A 24,521-nucleotide genomic window follows, 5' to 3' on the forward strand; every position below is an offset into this window, starting at 1 on the left:
TTAATATTCATTTCCACTGACCACAAATCAATTTCGATAGAACGCTAATTTTAAAGCTTTATTAACAACTCTGTTGAAGTTTAAAGTTTACTCAAACTTTTACACCTAAACTATATACCTTCAACTTCGAAATGGCGCTAGTTGGGTTGCTTAATTGTTATAAACAAAGTAGCTGTCAATTAAATAAAAAAAGAGGCTAACTTTGACTGTAATTAACCTAAGCAAAAGTGTTTTATTGAGAATTCGTATGAAAATACCAGCTTTTCAAATCCCAAAGTAGTTTTAATCTACAGTCAATATTAACAAAGTTATTCAAATTGTTTATGAACTAAAAATAACCCTACTTTAGTAAAATGTTTTCGGAATGATAAAAATGACTTTTTAATGATTTTTTTAAAATACTTTGACAACATGACTTTTATTATTTCATATGGTTTTCACAGAATTGCTATTACATTACTATTTTCTGAACAACAATATTGCGAAGAAAAAGCTCATTGGGATAAACAAATTGAATAAAATTTAAACTAATTGACGAATCGTCTTAAAATTTTTTTTGCATTATACGGACTATTTGTCTCAACTTATTGTGCAACATGAAAGTCTTAAGGTCATTTTCACAAAAGTTATAGCAATTTTTTTATTTTTGAAATTTTAGTTTTATTCTTCAATTTCTGAAGCAACAAATCATCGAACCGAAATTCAATAACTGCTATTTTAAACCTTGGCTCATCTAATAAAAGAATAACAGTATAAATAAGATATTTAATTACCCTATTTTTACCCGTAGCGATTTAAACGAAAAAACTGCCATTTTTGATACTTATTTGTTAATAACTAAATTTCTCGTCCGAACTGTGACGGGCATTTTTGTATGTATAATGTATTAGGTATATAGTACCCAAAAAACCCATTTGCAACCTGGCTGCTCAAGTGTCCTGAACATGGTATATTTTTGCCTTATTTCCCTGGAGTATATCCCCGCATTACAACTGACGTTTATGGAGTAGGTGTAAAGCGATATCTGGCAACTGAAAGTCACAGTTCTCAGCCTTATAGAGATATTAAAAATATTCCTAAAAGATATTTAATTGAAAACTTATTGGACCATTTTCCTAGTAACACCTCCATGGCCTCTAAAAATTGCAAGCCAGATGTATGCAGAAGCGAAGAGGACAAGAGGGAATTCTAAAAGTTGCAATTCACGACTCCGTGCTGGTTTGTGCTCTCTGTACTAAGTGAAAGATAAGACAGTTTTGCCTTCGCATTGCAACTGAATAAAAATGGTATACAGTTTTATTTTATTTGAAGTTTTTTGCTTTGGTGGCCTGAATGGGGACCCATAAGCAAAGAGAATCAACGTTTATACCAACGATACTCAACCTGCGGCCCGCGGGCCGCATGCGGCCCTCTTACGTTTTTTATGTGGCCCGAAAGCTAACTAAAAGGCCCTGTAACTGATCAAATTGTTTTGAACTCAAGGATCGTTGGTGGTGGCTTTAAGCATTTATTTGCGACATAACAGAAAAGCTTGGCGAACTTAACCGTCGTTTACACATTAAAAGGTAAACATAAAATTATTTTCGTAGTTGACAAATAAAGTATTTGCTTTCGTGGACAAGCTAAAGATGTACATCGAGGAAATTAATATAAAAATCTGCATAACCTTCCGACATTGGTGAAAGCTCAACAAGATTATGTAATTGATGTATTTCCAGAAAACCATGATACTTATTTCTAATTTTCTAGTTTTCTTGAGCAATGAATTTAAGGAAAGATTTAATGATTTGTGTAACATTAGGAAATGTCTTCTATTAATGGAAAATCGCTGGCACTTACAAGTAGCCGCTACTATACAGCTTGCGGCCGTTGGGATTTAATAGCGCAAAGTTATCACATGAACTAATTAATTTTTAAAATGATACAAATCTGGAGGCAATTTTTAAAGGAAAAAGAGACGCAAATCAATATGAAGAATTCTGGAAATTAGTACCGGACAACTATAAAACTCTCAAAAGTTGCGCTTACTTGTTCCTCACGTTGTTTGCTTCATCATACCTGTGCTAATCCTCATATTCAGAAATAAAATATGCAAAAAAATATTTTCCACCTACCTCTACCGAAAGTATACTTTTCCGGACCTGATTGTAGGGAGCAAAGTTGTACTTTTCCTCCCTAGGGAGGAAAAGTAAAAGTGACGTCATGGTATTTCATTCATGAAATATAACTTATTGACGCCCTGTACAATATCTATTTTCTATTACGTAAGTATCTATACATTTTAACGTTTATTTAAAAACACTTTGTATTTTGCAGAATGGTAAAAAACAGTAAATTTTTATTCTGATTTAACAATGTTTTCATTAATAATTTGACTTATATTTGACAGTTGACAGTTATATTGTACCTACCTGTTAGTTTTAGTTCTAATAAATTTTGTTGGTTAGATACATAAGTAAATTAAGTAAAAATAAAAAAATGACTTGTTATTTGAGGAAGGTGGAAAAACCATATGTATAACATGGGAGTAAAGTGCCTTTTCCTCCCTTGAATGATTACTGCCCTCCGCTACGCGTCGGGCAGTAAACTTCATTCTCGGGAGGAAAAGTATCACTTTCCTCCCTTGTTATACAAATAGCTATTACCTATCTTGACACTGATTCACACCTGGACGACGTTGTTATTTCGTAAGCGGGCGACTTTATGGAAAAATCCTGAATCAGGTCGATTTTTATTTTTAAATTATGATTTTTTACATATATATCATACTATCGTCATCCATCTGGGCGTGACGACGTAATCGATCTTTTTTTAATGAGAATAGGGATCGTGTGCTGGCTCATTTAAAATTTTCTATATACTAATATAAACATTGACATAATTAAGTATACAGTATGCACAAAAAATTTTTGTTTTTAATTAAATTAATTGACAAAAAAAGAAAAATGTATATAATTTATTTAATTTAAAACACATTTTATTGCTGTCAGAAAACAGAAGAAAATGTTTATTTGATAAATAAACACTGCTTTTCCCTCAAATCCTATGTTCAAACTGCCAAGAGGCAGGTGAGTGGAAGCTTGAACAATAAATTTAAGCGAAAAACAATTTGTGAAATAAACATTTTTTTCTGTTTTCTGACAACAATAAGCTACATTTTGAGTTAAATAAATGATATACTTTCTTCTTTTTGTGTCGATTAATTTAATTCAAATCAAAAATTTTTTGGGCATCCTGTGAATAACATTTCAAATGAGCTAGCAGACGACACCTATTCTAATTAAAAAAAAAATCATCGATTACGTCATCACGCCCAGATGGATAACGTCACTAGTATGATACATATGCCAGAAAATATTAATTTAAAACTCAAAAAAGGTGTTTCGGAATTTTTCCTTAAGAGGAAACAGTAGCGATCAACAGGTAGCGAAAACGCGTTCCAAGATTACGGCTGTAATTTTGAATATTTTTTTGAGATATTTGGCACACGTATTCGTAGTATAATAAAGAATGGCGGTACAGAGCCCAATTTGAAAAATATATTAATATGTGGAAATTACTCTGTAATTAAATACAATATTAAAAAAACGAGCCTGTACCGCCATTAAGAAGAACAAAAAATACACTTTCTTCAAATAAACTTAAATTTAGTAGTTCCAAAATGACACAAAATCTAGGCATCGGAAATACATCGGCATCGGATCATAAAAGTTTATTTGAAGAAAGTGTATTTTTTTGTTCTTCTTAATGGCGGTACAGGCTCGTTTTTTTAATATTGTATTTAATTACAAAGTAATTTCGACATATTAATATATTTTTTAAATTGGGCTCTGTACTGCCATTCTTTATTATGTTACAAATACGTGTGCCAAATATCTCGAAAAAATATTCAAAATTACAGCCGCAATCTTGGAACGCGTTTTTGCTACCTGTTGATCGCTACTGTATCACCTTAAGTCGCCGGCTTACGAAATAACGAATTTATTCCTTTCATTTGCACCATACTGTATATTATTTCACATAGACTGCGGCCCGCAAGCTGTGGCAATAGCTGCTATGTGGCCCAGGGAAAAAAAGAGTATCGCTGGTTTATACAGCTAGCGAAGAATATATTCTGCCCGTAAAGAACCCACTTATCAAATCAAAACTGATGAGGACTGCACGAATCCCATCAACAACCTAGCAAAAGAAAATAAAGGTTTTATTATAGATACTGGGCATGAATCGGGTCGTGAAAGACTGCAAGCGCAATGGAATGATCGAGCAAATTTATTGGTAAAACAAGACTCAAGAGACGCCTTTGTTGTAAGTCCAGAACCATTGTATGACATCAATAGAAATGCTTTAAGAAACGAGGCTTAGAAGTCGTTGATGAGGTATCATCAAACGAACTGGAGAGCAACTTAAGGGCAAATCCAGATTGAGAAAATAGTGTTGATGAAAAACTTTCGGACAGTTTTATAGAAATAGATGGAAAAATGCAGTCAAGGAGAATCTGAAGAAAATGTTCTCAACGGAAATGAAGTACAGCATAAGTAACACTCAGTTCGGATTTCGCAATGTAGTGACAAATAAGGAGGCTTTAGTCGGTTTAAATGTATTAATGTAACGATGTATGGAAGTCGATAAAGATGTTTATGTCTAGTTCGTAGATTATTAAAAGACGTTTGACAGAATAATGCACGACCAACTCATGACAGTCTTAAAACAAAAACAAGTAGACAAGCTAGACATAAGAATAATAAAAAAAGTTATAAAAAATATTATAACCAGATATCGCACATAAAAATAGATAAGTCACAGAAAATCGGGGAACATCAAAATTAAAAGAAAGATAAAGCAAAGTTGAATAACAGCAAAGCACTAATATAGTCACGGATGAATAAGTCTCGCGAAGACTTTCAAAAGAACCATAACTGGATAAAAAAATAAAGATACGAAAAGTACCATAACTTATTCCCTTGATGAGGAAAAATATCAGCTTCTACAGAAGATGATGCAGGCAAATAGCGTAAGCGTAGCGTTGAAAGCCAAAAAGAAATCCACGTTTTCTTATTATATGTACAGTTATACATACTTTATATAATCCACATTATAGTTTAACACTTTACTTCACTAAAAAACCACCATTACACTAAATTAAATTAAAAACTAAAACTTACAGAGACCGAATACTGAAGATGCATCTTAATTTTTTACAGACTTTCTTTGTGACGACTACCGATCAACATTGTTTTCTATCAATTTATAAATGTGACCAAAAATATCGCCCCACTGTCACTTCCTATAAATTAGAGATGTTACATATTAATAAAAATCTAAAAATCTCTCTAATTATCATAATCCACCTATTTCCTATTTCTGTTGTAATGGCGGATTCATATATCACCAGTCTAAGAATTTACCATGGATACCGTTGCCTTTTCGAAATTTTTACGTAATATGTCTGCAATTTATTTTGGTGAGAAGAATTAAAAAAGGCGTGTTTTCAGAAAATAATTGTTACTAAGTGTTTTTGGAAATTGTTAAATAATATTTAAGAAGATTATTAATTTAATGGCAGGCTTATTATCTACAAATGTTAACTAATCAATTAATAAAGTATTGCGATAAGCCTCAACGTGGTTATTTTAATTGAAGCTTTTAATTTACGATGTTTCTTAATATAGGATTGTCAGGCTTAGACATTTCTTTACCAGAAAATATAGTGGTATCTATTACTAGTACTACATATCGGTTTATAACTAGTCCATGGCGCATCTGTTTTGAGATGGACGTTGAGAGGTGACTCAAATTTTTTTGCAGAAATTGCTTGAAAATAACTCAAATAATAATATTTAAGTTATCCTCCCACTCAAAATGGTCCGGAACATTGTTTAAATAATCAAAATATTAAAATATGAAGGAAAAATTCGATTTTGTTATTGTTTTTTTGATTATAACTTTAAAACTGTTCATTTCTGAGAAAAGTTGTACTAACATAAAAGTTGCGTAATTAAATTTTCTACAATATAAAATTGGTTAAAAATTCAAAAAATAGTCATCCTTGTTGCAAAATAGCAATAATTGCGAAAAAAAAACATACAAAAACAAGCATTTTACGTTTTTCAACCATTTATGCTACACTTAGGACCTTCATATTCTATCCAGAAAAACTTAATGATATAATAAACCAACACTGTAAATTTGATTAAGATCGGTTTAATAGATTTTGCAAAATAAATTTTGCAATCCAGCTTTCCCAAAAAAAAATTAATTTTTTTAAAATATTGCAGGACTGAAAATAAAGCATAGAGCAAGTTGAATTTTATTTTGTCTATAGAACTGTACTGTACCTTTCATTTGCAATTTGCAAAATTAAAATCGATTAATTACAACGGCGTCAGGAAATTTTTTAAATAAACATTAATTTTTGGTGCTACGCGCAGGACAGCGGTGTTCGATTCACACAAGTTGATTTCCACCAAATTTTTTTCTAATTTTTATCTAATATATTATTTTCTTACTCTATATTTTGTTGTATTTTAATATTTTAATTCCACAAAAATCAAATTAATTTTATTATTGTTTGTGAACTATTGTTTAAACAATTGCATATGTTTAAAAATAATAAACTTTTATTCTCTAAGTTAAAATATATGAACAAAGAAATTTTTTGCTAAAAAAAGTGGTATTTCAAAGGATAGAGTATGTGTTTTTATTTTGCAATAAACAAGTTTATTTATTTATATCGAAATGTTATAAAAATTAAAATGTATCCGTCATTATCCAAGGTCATTGGAATGCAGAATCAGAGCAAACTATCCGCTGTCCTGCGCGTAGCACCAGTAATTAATGTTTATTTAAAAAATTTCCTGGCGGGATGGTGGTTAATCGATTTTAGTTTTGTAAATTGCAAATGAAAGGTACAGTACACTTCTATATGCAAAAAAAAAATTCAACTTGCTATCTGCTTTATTTTCAGTCCTGTAACATTTTGAATAAATGCATTTTTTTTGCGAAAGCTGAATTGCAAAATTTATTTTGCAAAATCTGTTGAACGGATCTTAAGGTGATACAGTAGCGATCAACAGGTAGCCAAAACGCGTTCCAAGATTGCGGCTGTAATTTTGAATATTTTTTCGAGATATTTGGCACACATATTCGTAATATAATAAAGAATGGGGGTACAGAGCCCAATTTGAAAAATATATTAATATGTGGAAATTACTCTGTAATTAAATACAATATTAAAAAACGAGCCTGTACCGCCATTAAGAAAAACAAAAAAATACACTTTCTTCAAATAAACTTTTTTATCGGATGCCTAGATTTTGTGACATTTTGGAACTACTAATGAAATAAAAAATTCTAGTAGTTCCAAAATGACACAAAATCTAGGCATCGGATAAAAAAGTTTATTTGAAGAAAGTGTATTTTTTTGTTCTTCTTAATGGCGGTACAGGCTCGTTTTTTAATAGTTTATTTAATTACAGAGTAATTTCCACATATTAATATATTTTTCAAATTGGGCTCTGTACTGCCATTCTTTATTATATTACGAACACGTGTGCCAAATATCTCGAAAAAATATTCAAAATTACAGCCGCAATCTTGGAACGCGTTATCGCTACCTGTTGATCGCTACTGTTTCCTCTTAATGAAATTTACATTATTGTTTTACTGAGTTTCTCTGAGTGGAATATGAAGGTCCTAAATGTAGCATAAATGGTTGAAAAACGTAAAATACGAATACTTGTTTTTGTATGGTTTTTTCGCAATTATTGCTATTTTGAAACAAGGGTGACTATTTTTTAAATCTGTAACTAATTCTATATTGTAGGAAATTTAATTACGCAACTTTTATCTCAGTACAACCTTTCTCAGAAATGAATACTTTTAAAGTTAGAATCAAAAAACCAAGAAAAAAATCTAATTTTTCCTTAATTTTTTGACATTTTGATTATTTAAACAATGTTCCGGACCTTTTTGAGAGGGAGGATAACTCAAATATTATTATTTGAGTTATTTTCAAGCAACTTCTGCAAAAAATTTTTAGTCACCTCTCAACGTCCAAATGTACTAATATTTTTACAGATGCGCCCTGGTCTAAACGTTCTCCGCCGTTTTCCGAATTCCATATTCGTCCGATTGTTCCATATAAGTCCTCTGGTACGTTTCTTTCTCTCATCTTGTCTATTCGTTCGCTCCAAATTTTCTCGATCTACATCGTTTTCTCTTTCCCTCTGGTTGCCAGTATTTCCTTTGGTTTTCGTTGTTCATTCATTTTTTGTATACGTCCGAACCAGATAAACTGTTTTGTTGATAAGTTATCTATGACTGTTCGTTGGATTCCCTTTATTTCTCTACTGCGTTCGTTGGTAAGCCTTTTTCTTTTAGATCGTCCTGCTACTCTTCACAAATTAATTTCCGTTGCACTCAGCGTTTCCCGTGTTCTTTTTTTCAGTGGCCATACCTCACAGCTGTACCAAGTGATACTTTTCACTATAGTCTCATATGTCCTCTGTTTATTTTCTTTGCTGATACACTAGTCTCATAAAATGCTGTTTATCATTGTAATGACGTTTATACCTGCCGTGTTTTTTTTCTATTATGATTTTGTCTTATGTTCGATCGGGCGAAATATTGATAACTATATATATTTCATCATCATCGTTTGACTCTACAACTCTATGTGAGTCTTGGCCGCGTTTACTATTTCCCTCCATTGTTGTCGGTCCTGAGCAGCTATTTCCCATTGCTGTACTCCCATTTTGCGTAGATCACTGGCTACTGCGTCCTTCCATCTCTTTCTTGGGCGACCAACTGACCTTTTTCCATCGGGCCTTTCCCAGAATGTGGCGTTCAGAAGTCTTTCGTCACTTGATCTTAGCACGTGACCCTCCCATCGTATTCTGTTTGCTTTAATGTAGCGTACTATGTTTTCATCTCCATATGTTGTCTGGAGTTCATCATTGTCTTATTCTCCATTCTCCTGTTGTCTCTTCTCTGCAAGGCCCATATATAGTCCGCAGTGCCTTTCTTTCAAGTACCAGTACTTTTGTCGTTTCCCGCTGATTCAGAGTTCATGTTTCGCTTCCATACGTTATTGTGGGACGAATTATTGTCTTACATACTCTTATTTTTGCTGGTCTTGAGAGTATTTTTGATTTAAGTAGGGTCCTTAATGAGTAATATGCCCTGTTTCCTGCAATGATCCTGGCCGCCACGTCCTTGTCATATTTATTTTCAGATGTTATGATCGCTCCCAGGTACTTAAATTCTTTGACGACTTCAAAATTGTATTCATTAATTGTTACGTTTTGTCTAACCCTTGGTCTTGGGTTCTTCGTCATCACCATGTACTTGGTCTTGTCCTCATTGACCTTAAGACCAACTTCATTGGCTCCGTTCTCGAATAGGGTGAAAACTTCTTTTTCATCTCTGGTGGATTGTGCAATTGTGTCCACGTCATCCGCAAAGGCTAATAGTATTTTTGATCCTTGGGCGACAAATCCGTTTGTCAGTTGTGGCTGAGCTTTCCTTACTGCAGGGTATACTGCAAGTTAAACAGCAGGGGGGCGAGAGGATCTCCTTGTCTAAGCCCGGTTTCAATGAGGAATTCCTCCGACGTGGTGCTGCCAATTCTGATTCGTGCGGAAGCGTTCTCCGTGCTCACCTTTGCTAATCGTACCAGCTTTCCAGGTACTCCCATTTCTACTCTGGTCTCCCACAATGCTTCTCTGCTAACAGAATCGTAAGCTTGTTTGAAGTCCACGAAGATTTGGTGTACATCGCGGTTGAATTCCCAGTTTTTTTTTCAACACCTGGCGTAGGACGAAGATCTGGTCTATGGTCGACCTTCCCGGTCTGAATCCGCTTTGGTAGTCGCCTATTATTTCTTCTACGTATGGAGTTAGTCTTCTAAACAGTATTATGGATATAATCTTGTATGCTGTATTAATTAACGATATTCCTCTATAGTTCCGACATATTTGTTGGTCTCACTTCTTGTGAATAGGTATTATATGGCTTTCATGCCAGTGTTTCGGTATTTCTTCTCTTTTCCAGACTACTTTTATAAGATGATATATCTCAAGATGTAGTTGTTCTCCCCTTTTTTTAGTAGTTTCGCCTGTATGCCATCTGGGCCTGGGTATGGTTTTTTAGGCACGAAATTGCAGGCTTTACTTCAGCTAGTGTGGGCCCTGGTATTTCAGGTTCGGCTAACTGGTACTGTCTTTGTTGCCCTGTCTTTGTGGGGTTTTATGTATTTAAGAGTTGCTTAAAATACTTTCTCCGTTGGCGGCTTATCTCTTCGTCGTCTGTGAGCAATTGTCCTGCATCGTCTTTTATAAATCTTGGGCTGTTGATCGTGTTGCCCGTCATTGTTTTTAGGTTCCTATAAATCTGTCTAGCCTGACCGGTTCTATGTTTCTCCTCGAGTTGCTGTATTCGTGCTTCTAGGTACTGTTCCTTTTTTCTTCTCAAAAGTTTTCTCGTGTGAGTCCTTACTCTGTTGTAGTTTTCACTGTTCTCTTCTGTAGGTCGTGTTAGTATAGTGTTTTCTTGCTCTTGTCTTTCTTATTTTGCCTATTATTTTAGCTTTAACTCCTTTCTTTACTAATGTATTTTTATCCCCTTTTACTATATATCATGTCCAAACCATTCGCAGTTGTTTTACTTATATTCTGAATATTCTATTTTCTGTTTTAATTATCTTACTAATGTTATTATCATCGTTGTTTAATTAATTAAAGTACATATTGCATTCTTCTGGGATTTGTTTCTGTCCTATATTAGAGGACATATATGTCAGCAGTGCTGCAGTTTTCATCATCTTCTTCTTCTTTCTTCTTTCTTCTTTCTTCTTTCTTCTTTCTTCTTTCTTCTTTCTTCTTTCTTCTTTCTTCTTTCTTCTTTCTTCTTTCTTCTTTCTTCTTTCTTCTTTCTTCTTTCTTCTTTCTTCTTTCTTCTTTCTTCTTTCTTCTTTCTTATTTATTCTTGGCGAAAGGCTTGATTAAGCTTCATCTACATGCATCAACGTTCAGATGGTTACTCCACCGTCGGCGATATATTTTAAGCTATTCTCACCATTATTTTCTTCGATTCTGCTTATAGGTTCATTCACTATTCACTCCTTTTTCCTGTTTAGCATCCAACCAATAATATAGACTACCCCACCTGTATTTCTTATGTTTTCACTTATTTCTCTTTCTAGAAAAGTCTTTCCAGCTATGTCACGAAGTACTTTCATTTCTGTTGTTTCCAGTAATGTTTTGGTTTGTGTTTGGTCTAGTTAGGTTTATGTCAATATGGGAATTATAGCATCTTTGTTTATTCTCAATTTAACTTCAATGCAAGTATTTTTATTACGCCGTATTGTATTCTTGAGGCAGCCAGCCAGCTATTCTTGTTGCTCAACAACGAGTTTGTTCTCTTACTTCTGCTTCAACGTCGTCATAGCCTTATAGTTATTTTAATGCCTAAGTATTTAAACTTCATCTCCCGTTTGATAATTGATCTGCTTACCTTTACCATTACAAATTAATGTAGGAGTCGTTGTAGGTCATCCTGGTTTTCTAACGCGGCCTCATCAGCATAATCATAATATTGTAATCTCCTTATCTCTATATCTCCCATCCTGTATTCTCTCATTCTGCGCATTATTTTTATTATATTATCATCCATACTAATGTTAAAGAGCAACGGGATCAGTGAGTCATCCTACCAAAGCTATTCCCAACTGGTACTGGATTGTAAGTTCCCCTTTTTTTTCAATTTGAATTTAAGGCTCATTTTTTATATTTTCTACAGCTTTGATCGGATTATGTGTAATTTGTTTATTACCATAGTTGTGTGTATATTAATTTTAGACTTTTTTGGGCGTATCATAGTATGCCCTATTTGTAAGGTTTATTCGTCTCTTTAAACTTTCTCGCTTGTTTTGTTAGTAGTAGCTACCAGCAAGCGAACGTAAGTTAAGCTGTCAACACGTTCAATGGTTGTTTACCATTAGTTTTCCTTAGTAAGCATCATGTATTTAATTTTTTGCTTCATTACATGTAATATTTCACTTAGTCTCTTTATGAGTAATAAACTTGTCATCTCTAGGTCTCCTCTTTTTGACCAGATCTCCTTACAGATATACTGGACCACACTACATCGCTCTATGTTTTTTCGGGAGCACTATATTCAGGTTTTCACACCGTACCAGTCTTCTCAATTTTACAAACCGAGCTATGCCCTCTATTTCTGTTGATCACGATCCACAGATCCTTTAAAGTATAATAACTAAGAAGAAGACGCTCACGATTTGATCTTATCGTTATTCAAAATATCACTGTTCAACACATTTCAAACATAGAATTCGTCAACAGAATAGGTGAAGAAGAAAAGAAATTGGGCAAAATGGTCAAAAAGGGAAAACTTCAATAGTTAGAGCAACTAACGCAAGGCAGCAGATATTAATGATACTACACAATAATAGAGAGAAAAAGAAAAAATATGTACCAATGCGAGGAATGGACAATGTACTAAAGTAGTGAAATGTTCCTTCAATTTTTCTATTGGTAACTGAGTTGCAAGCAAGAGGTAACAAATGATATTTTTAAATGTTAATATATTATTAACTTTCTACAATTTTTTACTATAATATAAAGAACATATGGACTCTTTTAATATCTTGATTAATTATGTATATTCATATAAGAACAAATAACATCTGCTCATTAATAAGATGAACATAATTTTTAGTCCATTGAAATGTTACATTTAGTGTGCATTTCTTAAAGGAGTCATTTTTATTTTTTTAATGTGTAGGGGGGTTCAGTAGAAGCTTAAGTTCAAGTTTTTGGGGTTGAGGCCCTTGTCCCCCGGCCGCCATCTTGGAAAAAGAGGTGCAAACGACTTTCGCGCTGTATCTCGTAAACTAGCTACCCTACAGAAAATTTAATTTCACATAAAATGAAGCAAATTAAATTTCTTTTGGAAGTTATAACTTTTTTTACGTTCATTTCACAATAAAATAACATAGCGATTTTGTAGAGGATTTTTCAATAAACAATTTTCACTATAAAGTTGTTTAATTTTACTTATTATCTAGGTTTTACAGCGCTCCAAACTTAACCAGATTCTCGAATTCTCGTAGAAAAATAATGCTTTTCTATCTACGAGCGGCATTCCGTTATGCCAACCACGAAAATCAAATTTAAGGTGAATGATCAATTTTGGTCTATTTTTATGTTTTAGAGGTCGCTGAATCCGAATAAGTTGTTTATTGTATTTATCCGAACATGTTAAAAAAATAAATTTTATACAAAAATGCCAAAAATCAATTTTGATGATTTTTCAAATTCACCTCGCTGTATCTTTGGTCGCTGTAAATATTTCCTTTTAAAATTTTTACTGTGCCTTCTTTGAAGTACGTAGATAACAATGAAATTTGTTCAAAATGTTTAAAAAGATTAAAAAAGGAGTTGTTAATTTATTAACATTTTGTCGTCATATTTCGTTAGTTTCATGTTTACTTAAAAAAGTTGAGTGACAAACATTTTAGTTTATAATTTTAACCAACAAAACAATAAAATATAGTTCATGAAGAAGTTTCTTGGAAAATTTTAAGTCAAAATATATAATAGGAAAAAAGGTATGTTACTTCATATACAAGCGGCACACCCCAAAAAACGCTTAAATTTCGAGATCCTTACCACGGTGTGGTGAATGGCTAATTTTTATCATACTTTATGATTTTGATATCAAAAATCGTTTTTTTGCTCTGCTTAAGAATTTTGCATTTTGCGGTTGCGTCATTCTTCTTCTGAAGCGGCGAATTTTTCCTCAAACAACTTCTTGGGCCTTTTCTATATATGCTTAAAGTTATAAGTTTTATAGTGGGAATAAAGGTCAAAAACAGATTAATAATAGCATAGGAATGTTAAAATCATAATAAATTGTATGAATAAAAAATATATATAGATAGAAAAGTAAGCCTAACTTTTGTTTTTATTGTATCCCTATGAGCATTCGAGAATCTGGTCAAGTTTGGAGCGCTGTAAAACCTATATAAATAAATAGAATTAAACAACTTTATAGTGGAAATGGTTCGCTGAAAAACCCTCTACAAAATTGTTAAAATGTTATTTTATTTTAAAATGAACTGAAAAAAAGTTATAAGATCCAAAAGGAAACTTGTTAAAAAAAATTTACATATTTTTGGTTATATCTTTTTTGTTGGTCACTTGACGATAAAAAGTAATAGAAACAAAATTGTGGAAAATTTAATTTGCTACATTTTATGTTTAATTAGATTTTCCGTAGGGTTGGTAGTTCACGATATATAGCGCGAAACCTCTTTGCACCCCATTTCCAAGATGGCGACCGGGGGACAAGGATGGCGACCCCAAAAACTTGAACTTAAGCTTCTACTGATCCCCCTATACATTAAAGAAATAAAATTGACTCCTCTAAGAAATGCAAGGTACGGCCTAAAAAATGTAACATTTTAATGGACTATTTTGTTTAAATATTTTTAATTTATATTATTCTTCAGATTTTTTTAATTACTAAATTAATAATTTAAGAAAGGAGTCCCTGGTGAATATGTAAAGACTATGAGGAATATGTATGAGGGAGTAACGACTAGTGTTAGGACAGATGTGGGAGAGACTGATAAATTTCATGTGAAAGTAGGATTGCACCAAGGCTCTGTGCTTAGTCCGTATTTATTCTCATTAATTTTGGACCAGATAACAGCGAAACTACAGGGTACCATTCCATGGTGCTTTGTATGCTGATGATGTTGTGTTAGTAGGAAATAATGAAAGAGACTTGGAACAAAAACTGGAACAGTGGAGACAAGCTCTGGAGAAAAAAGGTTTAAAACTTAGTAGGACAAAAACAGAGTATTCATTTAAAGATGGAGCTACTACAAATAAAATGGTATCTTTGGATGGTGAAATGATTGTGAAAAGCAATAGTTTTAAGTACCTAGGATCGGTATTACAGAGTAATCGAGAAATAGATGAAGATGCATGCAGTAGAATTAGGGCTGGATGGATGAAGTGGAAGAAGCGAGTGGTGTGTTGTAAGACAGAAAAATTCCAATGAAGCTGAAGGGAAAATTCTATAAAACAGCCATAAGGCCGGTTATGATGTACGGAACTGAATGTTGGGCAGTGAAAAAGAAAGAGGAACAACGAATGCATGTGGCGGAAATGAGAATGCTTAGATGGATGTGTGGAGTGACAAAGAAGGATAAAATTAGAAATAAGTATATTAGGGGAGTCTAGGTGTGGCACCAATTGATGCCAAAATGAGAGAGGTTAAGATGGTTTGGCCATGTTCAACGTCGAGAGGTTAATCACACAATACGAAGAATAACTGAAGTGCAGATTCCTGGAAGGAGTAGGAGAGGAAGATTAAAGACCTGGGGGGAGACGATAAGGCAGGACATGTTGGTAAAGGGGATTAATATTGATATGACCCAAGATAGAATTGTGTGGAGAAATTCAATTAGGGAAGCCGACTCCGCATAGGGATAAGGCAAAGAAAGAATGATGATGAATGACTAAATTAATAATTTAATTGTTTGATTAATTTTAAGCATATTATTATCTAGGTACTGGCATAAGATACAACTCATTTGTACACATAATTTCGGTTGTACCTACTTCCGGTCATATTGAGTGAAAACCTAGGAGATACGAAGTCCAATTCCTTCTTTTGCAATGCTACACTAGTTTCCTTGCTTATGAGAAGAAAAGATGCATATAGTTTTTAATACTGATTGTTACAGCCGCAGATGAGGTGTCAAAATGAAATAAAAGAAATAATTTTTTACGTGAATATTTTTCTTTTTTATTTTTTTTTGTCTTCTTACTTTTTTTTTGTCTTCTTACCATTGTCGTTTTCTTCATTTGACAATATGAATCTCTTGACCTTCTTACGCAATATTATGATTGGTCATTTGACTTGTATCTAAAGTTTTTGACTTTTTCCTAATATTTTTGATCGCCTGTATTTTATTAAAACCTTTCTTGTTTTCCGGCTAACTCATTTCTTATTTTATTAAAGAGATTGAATTAGAATTATGTGTTCTTATTGGTATTTTGTTGTATTTTTCCTTTTATTTTTACGTTGTCAGAAAGTGTACAATCATCATTTCTTATCCATGTCCATACACACTTAAGTTTATTTTAAAACTTTCTTAACTCTGAAGTATAGGCAACTATTATTACAGCATTGAATTGTGCTTGAATAAACTGTTGAAAGCTAACTACCTATACTAATAATTATTGCAGAATATTAATAGAATTTTAGCAAAAGAATATATGTATAAATAAGAATTGAACTATTTATTGTTTGTTTAATATGATGAATTTAATACAAATGCAAAAAATTATTGAATAATAAATAATATGTAAATCGATTATCATACTACTTTTTTCAGTTCAGACATAACATGGCAGGGTCTCTATAATTTATGGACATAAACATATAAAGAAACTTTGGTACAAAAAGAACCGAATGAAACCTTAATATTGCCCAATCCTTTTGCGGCGGCTCGTACCCCAGGCAAGAACTTTATTAAAAAAATGATAATCAGAAAGTAAAAACATTATTATTTACTATTTAGTTAGATTTATCTTTTCACGTCCATCCATAAAAAAAATTTTTCATATCTTAATTTTTTGGTTAAATTCTTTGTTCGTTTTCTTCGGCCTTTTCTGCTAAATCGAATCCATTTTGTTCCGAATCAGAATTTTAAGCTTACTATAAAAGCAAAGTAATACCTCATTTACATCCTTATCGCTTACAGACTGAATTGTTCTAATTGTTCCAACTACCATTCTTCAAATTTCGTGCAAATTGCAAACTAGATGGCAATGTATTCTGTGGCACCTTGTTTTGATTGTGCTTTTGTTATAAATGCATATGCTTTCTGATATATTTTTGCAGATTTAATAGAACCTTGTTTGAAGAAATATACCTTGTTAATCGATATGTAACCTATTTAGTTTCTTATGGTCCCCTCTTCAGCATCGGCAGGTGATTTCTATCTATATAACTCTGTAGCCTGATTTCAAAGATGGCCAACTCCATTTAGCAAAATTTTCAGTATAAGTAAAGAACTGTTTAAACTACTTCCACACAATTGGTACTCTGAATTTTTTTTTTTGGTGACTAATAATTATTTTCAGAGCATCTTGGAATAATAATATTTATGCTTTTTACTGTACTTAAGGGGATATTTAACGTTGAAATATGGAGTTGGTTATGTTTGTAATCAACATGTGGATATAGTCGTTTTTGTCACCAAAAATATTGCTGAAGGTGTCGCGGATATCTTAAGTCAGTACAGTCAAACCCGCTTATTAGAATACCTCTTAAAGAAATATCCCGGTTTAAGGAATAGAAATTTGAGGTCCCGAAACGTTTCTACTAGCGACCAATGATCGGTTATTAGAATATCCGGTTATAGAAATACTTTGGATTGGCACGAAGGCTATTCCAATAAGCGGGTTCGACTGTAGTAAAATATCAGTAACAGTGCATTAGGGCTTGCCATATACTGAAGATTTTTTTGGTGAAAATAAAAAAGTTGAAATATGTGTTAAAAATATTCATATGTAATTCATATATTCATGTAATTTATTGAGCTAATACAATAATTTGTCAATAAAATTTAAAATCCCGATCAATAAACTAACAACAAAAGTTCTTTAGAACCTGCTTGATCGGTAGAAAATATATGAATCTTAAAATAATTCTGAATTAAAAATCCACTACAACTTGGTTGACTTCCATGACTTCATCACTGTTTCACCTGAGACTTCATCACTGTTTCACGTGACAGAATGAAGCCATCTGATTGGTGCTTTGTGGAGATGGCTGTTTTTGTCACCAACATATTTCAGAGCCGGCCGATTTTGTAACCAAGGGTACTATTCAAATGCAGATTTAAAATTGTTCTGGCCATTTTTGACACCAAAACTCTTTAGATTTGGATTCCCCTTGGCCATCTTTGAAATGGAGTTGGCCATCTTTGAAACTAAGCTACAGAACTAAAAACTGGTAATTGGAAAAGAAGTTTTTGTAACTACACAGTCCGAATTTACCAATACGTATTGCCTTATGGTATGGTGCTGTTGATATACATATCTAGCACTTTTTAAGTCACAAATGGTTTCTATTTGGTCTAATCTTTTGGTAATTTCATCGGGCCATCTGGTTCACTGATTCAGAAATGATAATAGAAGTCAAACAGTCTATATTTCAGATGAAAATATAATAACGGGATATGATATATCAAAGAAAAGTCTAATTGAATAAATTTTATTTATTTTATTTATTTTAATTCTAAACTTCCAATTTATTAATATATTTTTCTTTAATAGCATCAGCGATTTTTTCAGCCATGGCCCAAATAACCGCCAATGGATGACCTCGAACTAGCTTGGGCATCGATCCTGCATCAACTACTCTCAAGTTTGAAATACCATGAACTTTCATATTTACATCCACAACTGAGTTAGATTCACTAGTGCCCATTTTAGTTGTAGTTGAAGGATGGTACAGAGTTGAAGTGAGAGAGCGGATAGCACAGTACCAATATTCTTTTTCTGATTCTTCTCTTAAATACTCGCAATCGGGAGCTTGAGCAACTACAGTTGCGTTTATAGCTTGAAGAGGTTCACTTTTGGTGAGGTTTAGGACGAACTGGATACTCTCGTAGAGAACTTGAATGTCTTCATCGTTAGGGTCTGATAGATAAGCTGGATTTATAAGTGGGAAATCAGCAGGATTATTTGATTTTAGTTTTAACCAACCCCTGGATTTTGGTTGCAAGTTTATGCAGTACACTAAGAAATCAGTCAGCGTATTAAATGTTGAGAATACAGTGGCGTAGTCGTCATTCAGGTTGTAGAAAGTAGCTAAAAATAAAAAAAAGAGGTTATTGTATAAATTTTGAGATTATTTCTGAGTAATGTATGCAGATTTGAAATATATATTGTTATATTTCTATTTGATATAAAAATTAAAATTTGATAATTATAAACAAAATTCACTTTAATATAAAATATTTTTAATTTTCTCAACCACGGGCATATAAATTTAGAACAACCTGTATACAACAAATTGTTATATTTAATTTTAAGAAGTGATTAAACGATACTCGGAACAATGCGCTTAAAATAAAACTAAAGTGAAATCGAAAATAGGTCATTATCGTTGTTCGCGGAAGGTTCAATCATTAGCCGATGCTAAAGAAGACTTAGTGAAAGTAGATAATAGATCATTAAATTTTGTAATTAGTAGAAAGTAATTTTAGAATGGGAATTAACTATTTTCTTTGAAATCCATTAAGCATATTTAGAAAGTTTAAAAATTGGTTTTGAGGAATACTGCGAATGAGAGTTGGTGGTGGAATTTTGATTTGTGAATCTGGAAGGGATATTTAGAAAGTAGGGGAATGAATGACAAATAGAGATCAGAATGTTTTGAACTGTCGAGGAGTGAAGTCGAGTCGTAGACGGTAGTGTACGGAGAGTGAGAAAGCTGGTGTAGTTCCGTGAGTGTGGAGTATCTATCGTAGAACGAGAGGTAGGCCAAGTTGAGAGTAAAAGAACCTCCTTGAGCCAAGAGTTCCCGGTAGCTGATTGCAGTTTCGAAAAAGGTAGAACACAGCATCACGACAGAAGCAGGAAACGAGAGCTATACGAGCTAGTTTCGGAGGAGAACATTACTGGAAGCCAGGACGAGGTTTTGATTGCAGCCAAGGATAGCAGGAAACGGGTCTTGTGTGAAGACATTCTCAGTGCACCAGAAAAAGGTCAGTCTCATTTGTTTGGACATGAATGTATGGGTTTTTCGTAGTAAATACCACATTTAAAATTGAAAAAACATAATCAATAATATCAGAAAAGTCATCAAACTTAAATAGAATTGTTGCTGATAAATCATAATAGTTAAATGTTAATAAAAACTTTCAATTTGGAAATCAAAAGGAAACAAGATTCCCAGGTAAATGTTATGTTTAAGAATAATAAGATATAGCAAATATTAAGCAGTGATTGCCATTTAAATAAAATAAACAATATTTTGATTACAATTGTAACCCATATGTGTTATTATTTTACTCTTTTCTTTCCTATCCCGATTAGGAACCATTAAGAAATACTTAGAAGCCACGTATGTAAGTACTTAATTTTATAAAAAGCCCTGAGATTGAAAACACATTGATATGTGATCTGGTAAATTAATTAGATTATTATTCATGCATTGATTAAATTAAATGACATATAAAAATATTATCTCATATCAATAATCAAGATCACAACAACTGTCGTCCAACGTGGAGGGCATTTGAAAAGTATTTCTAGTGGCAAATTTGAAGGATAGAAAGAGTAAAGCCGGTATTTGAAAATTTATATGCCTGTGGTAAAAAGTGAGATACTTACATTTGATAACATAAAATTTTAGATCTTTTTAGGTACAAATTTTACATAACTGATTTAATATTTTATTTTTACGATATTTACATTTGATATATTTATTGACAATTTATAATATTTGGGTGAGAAAAAGTCGTCTTGGTAACATACTAGTAAAATTTCATATTTGGCGGGGATAATACTTCTTGAAAACAAATGTCTGTGACAAGAAGCCAAAGCAAAGACAACAAAAAACAAAAAGAACATTCAAATCAAGAGAATAATTCAGACCAAGAAGACATTTTAGACACGACAATCATGGCATCAGAACAGCAAGAATTATCAGGAATAGATAAAATATTACAAATGATGCAACTCCAGTCACAAAGAATGGAACAAAAACTGGATGAAAATCAACGTGAAACGAAACAAGCCATGGAAGAAACATCAAAGAAAATGGATGAAACACAACAAAAAATGGATAAAAATCAGGAAGAAACATCAAAGAAAATGGATAAAGTGGATAAAAAAATAGATGAAACACAACAAAAAATGGATCAAAAAATGGATGAAACACAACAAAAAATGAAACAAGCAATAGAAGAGAACAACAAGAAAATGGAGGAACGCATAGGAAAGTATGAAAAGGAAGTAAAAGGATGTTTGACAATAATCAAGAACGATATGAGACAACAAGAGACAGAGATTAAAGAAATCAAAAGCAAAATAAAGGAAATAACGAATTGCCAGAAAAAAGAAATGGAAAGTTTGGAAAACAAGTTGCAAAACGCTATTCAAGCAATCAGAGAAGAAATGGAAAGAAAGATTACGGAAATCAATATTCAACAAAATGTAGGAGAAAGAAGAGAAAATGTTATACATAGCACAGATGACGTGAAGATAAGGTTTGGCGGGGATGTAAGAAGATTACACCCAGTGCCGTTCATAAATAGCCTGAAAAAGAAAATACAGCACATCGGAAATTTCGAAACAGCAAAAGAAACTATCAGAAACCATCTAAAATATGAAGCAAGCCTATGGTTCGATTGCAAAGAAGAAGAATTTGACAGTTGGCAACAATTTGAACAAAAATTTTTGAATTATTTCTGGGGAAAAGTCCAACAATTGGAAATTAACAAGGAATTGCAAAATGGGAAATACAATGATAGGATGGGTATGTCAGAAAGGACATATGCATTACAAATTTACTATAACGCAAAACATCTACAATATAATTACTCATCGGAACAATTAGTCGAACTGATTGCAAGACATTTCGAAGAAACGCTGGAAGACCATATCACATTGCAAAACTACAAAGACATAGATAGTTTATGACAATTCCTACAAATAAGAGAATCACGTTTAAGAGAAAGAAAATCAAGAAGGTCGCGAGAAGATTACAGGCTCCGAGAAACACAGGATTACAGAGATAGAAATCAAAATAGGAGGGACTATACAAGACGAGAATTTAATCCCAGAAGGGAAAACGAAAATAGAGACAACGGAAGAGGAAATTATGAACAAAGAAATAGGCAATGGAATGAGGACAGAAATCGAGAATACCAGAATAGAAACACCACACTCGCAAATCAAGAAAACAGAAATAATGGTAGACAAAATGAACAGGGATATCGAGAAAACCGAAACAGATCCGACAGACCAAGAGAAAATAGAAGAGAAGTGAATAATACCCAGACAGATGAATATGACGGAGAGAGACATTATGACGAAAATATAAACTACGATGAGCAACCGGCGTTTTTTCACGACGGCGCTCACTAAAAACCAAAAATCAAACAGGAATCTTTTGTAACCCCAAGGAGTTTATTAAATTGGCAAGAAACAACGAAAAGAAAAATGGAGTTAATTTAAAATTTGTGGATGGATTTATCAACGAGAAACCAATTAAAATTATGATAGACACTGGATCTGAAATAACATTGGTCAACAGAAAACTAATAGAAGAAGTTAACTTAACAAATTTAATTTATAAAATACCTAGGGTAAATTTAGTGGGCGCAAACAAACGGACATTGGCAACTATAAATGAAGGCATACGAGTAATGGTACGACTGGGCAAGAATATGTATGCACTACAATGTGTAATAATGCCAAACATGTCACATGACATGATAGTAGGAGTTGACGAATTGGCAGAAAAACATGTAGTGATAGATTTTAAAAATAATACGATGAATCTAACAGAAGAAAAAGAAGAAGAACAGAACAAGGAACAGGAGAAACAAAATACGGACGAATCAGGTAAAGAACAAACAGTGGAAATGAATCTGGCAACGAAGCAAGGACAAAGAAGAAAAGGGAGAAAAAGTCAGAAAAAGACAAAAGAAAATGAAACCTGTGGCTCCTCAAAAGAAGAGTTGAGCCCAGAAGAAGAAAAATTGAGAGTATCAAAAGCAAAAGAAAACTGGGATTCCTCAAAAGAAGAGATGAGCTCAGGAGAAGAAGAAATAAAGCTAACAAATGAAAGCGAAAAAGATATGATCGAAACAGTGACATTTGAAGAGGAGGCATATGAAAACGAGGATGCAGAATACACGGTAAAAGTATGTGAAAAATCTGAGGAAAAAGACAGAAGATTGATATGGGAAAAAGGGAAAGACAACATAATAGCCGACACTCTAACACAGGATGAGGACACTGAAAATAAAGAAACAATTACTCTACAGGTGGGACTAATTAGAGTAATACAAGAAGAAGGGGTATAAGACGTAGATTAAAGTAAGGAAATATACAGGGAGTTGGTTTTGCCCTCGAGAAAATTTATTTAAAAATGCAGATAAATTTTATCGAATACAAGGCGGGGATTTGTTATATTTCTATTTGATATAAAAATTAAAATTTGATAATTATAAACAAAATTCACTTTAATATAAAATATTTTTAATTTTCTCAACCACGGGCATATAAATTTAGAACAACCTGTATACAACAAATTGTTATATTTAATTTTAAGAAGTGATTAAACGATACTCGGAACAATGCGCTTAAAATAAAACTAAAGTGAAATCGAAAATAGGTCATTATCGTTGTTCGCGGAAGGTTCAATCATTAGCCGATGCTAAAGAAGACTTAGTGAAAGTAGATAATAGATCATTAAATTTTGTAATTAGTAGAAAGTAATTTTAGAATGGGAATTAACTATTTTCTTTGAAATCCATTAAGCATATTTAGAAAGTTTAAAAATTGGTTTTGAGGAATACTGCGAATGAGAGTTGGTGGTGGAATTTTGATTTGTGAATCTGGAAGGGATATTTAGAAAGTAGGGGAATGAATGACAAATAGAGATCAGAATGTTTTGAACTGTCGAGGAGTGAAGTCGAGTCGTAGACGGTAGTGTACGGAGAGTGAGAAAGCTGGTGTAGTTCCGTGAGTGTGGAGTATCTATCGTAGAACGAGAGGTAGGCCAAGTTGAGAGTAAAAGAACCTCCTTGAGCCAAGAGTTCCCGGTAGCTGATTGCAGTTTCGAAAAAGGTAGAACACAGCATCACGACAGAAGCAGGAAACGAGAGCTATACGAGCTAGTTTCGGAGGAGAACATTACTGGAAGCCAGGACGAGGTTTTGATTGCAGCCAAGGATAGCAGGAAACGGGTCTTGTGTGAAGACATTCTCAGTGCACCAGAAAAAGGTCAGTCTCATTTGTTTGGACATGAATGTATGGGTTTTTCGTAGTAAATACCACATTTAAAATTGAAAAAACATAATCAATAATATCAGAAAAGTCATCAAACTTAAATAGAATTGTTGCTGATAAATCATAATAGTTAAATGTTAATAAAAACTTTCAATTTGGAAATCAAAAGGAAACAAGATTCCCAGGTAAATGTTATGTTTAAGAATAATAAGATATAGCAAATATTAAGCAGTGATTGCCATTTAAATAAAATAAACAATATTTTGATTACAATTGTAACCCATATGTGTTATTATTTTACTCTTTTCTTTCCTATCCCGATTAGGAACCATTAAGAAATACTTAGAAGCCACGTATGTAAGTACTTAATTTTATAAAAAGCCCTGAGATTGAAAACACATTGATATGTGATCTGGTAAATTAATTAGATTATTATTCATGCATTGATTA

The 24,521-nt window shown here is 32.8% G+C and overlaps 2 protein-coding genes across 2 annotated transcripts in view; both read right to left on the bottom strand.

The window, feature by feature from the left end:
- Positions 1-5,272, bottom strand: part of LOC126888250 (uncharacterized) — a 49,489-nt gene extending 44,217 nt beyond the window's left edge. The window contains exon 1 of the mRNA XM_050656345.1: positions 5,163-5,272. Within this exon, the coding sequence (XP_050512302.1) occupies positions 5,163-5,186 (24 nt within the window). The 5' untranslated portion in view covers positions 5,187-5,272. The remainder of the gene's footprint in view (positions 1-5,162) is intronic.
- A 13,037-nt stretch (positions 5,273-18,309) lies between these two features.
- Positions 18,310-24,521, bottom strand: part of LOC126888252 (ecdysone oxidase-like) — a 51,270-nt gene continuing 45,058 nt past the window's right edge. Inside the window, exon 2 of the mRNA XM_050656348.1 lies at positions 18,310-18,914. Within this exon, the coding sequence (XP_050512305.1) occupies positions 18,340-18,914 (575 nt within the window). The 3' untranslated portion in view covers positions 18,310-18,339. The remainder of the gene's footprint in view (positions 18,915-24,521) is intronic.

The sequence above is a fragment of the Diabrotica virgifera genome, chromosome 7 (assembly GCF_917563875.1).
Source record: "Diabrotica virgifera virgifera chromosome 7, PGI_DIABVI_V3a".
NCBI lineage: Eukaryota > Metazoa > Arthropoda > Insecta > Coleoptera > Chrysomelidae > Diabrotica > Diabrotica virgifera.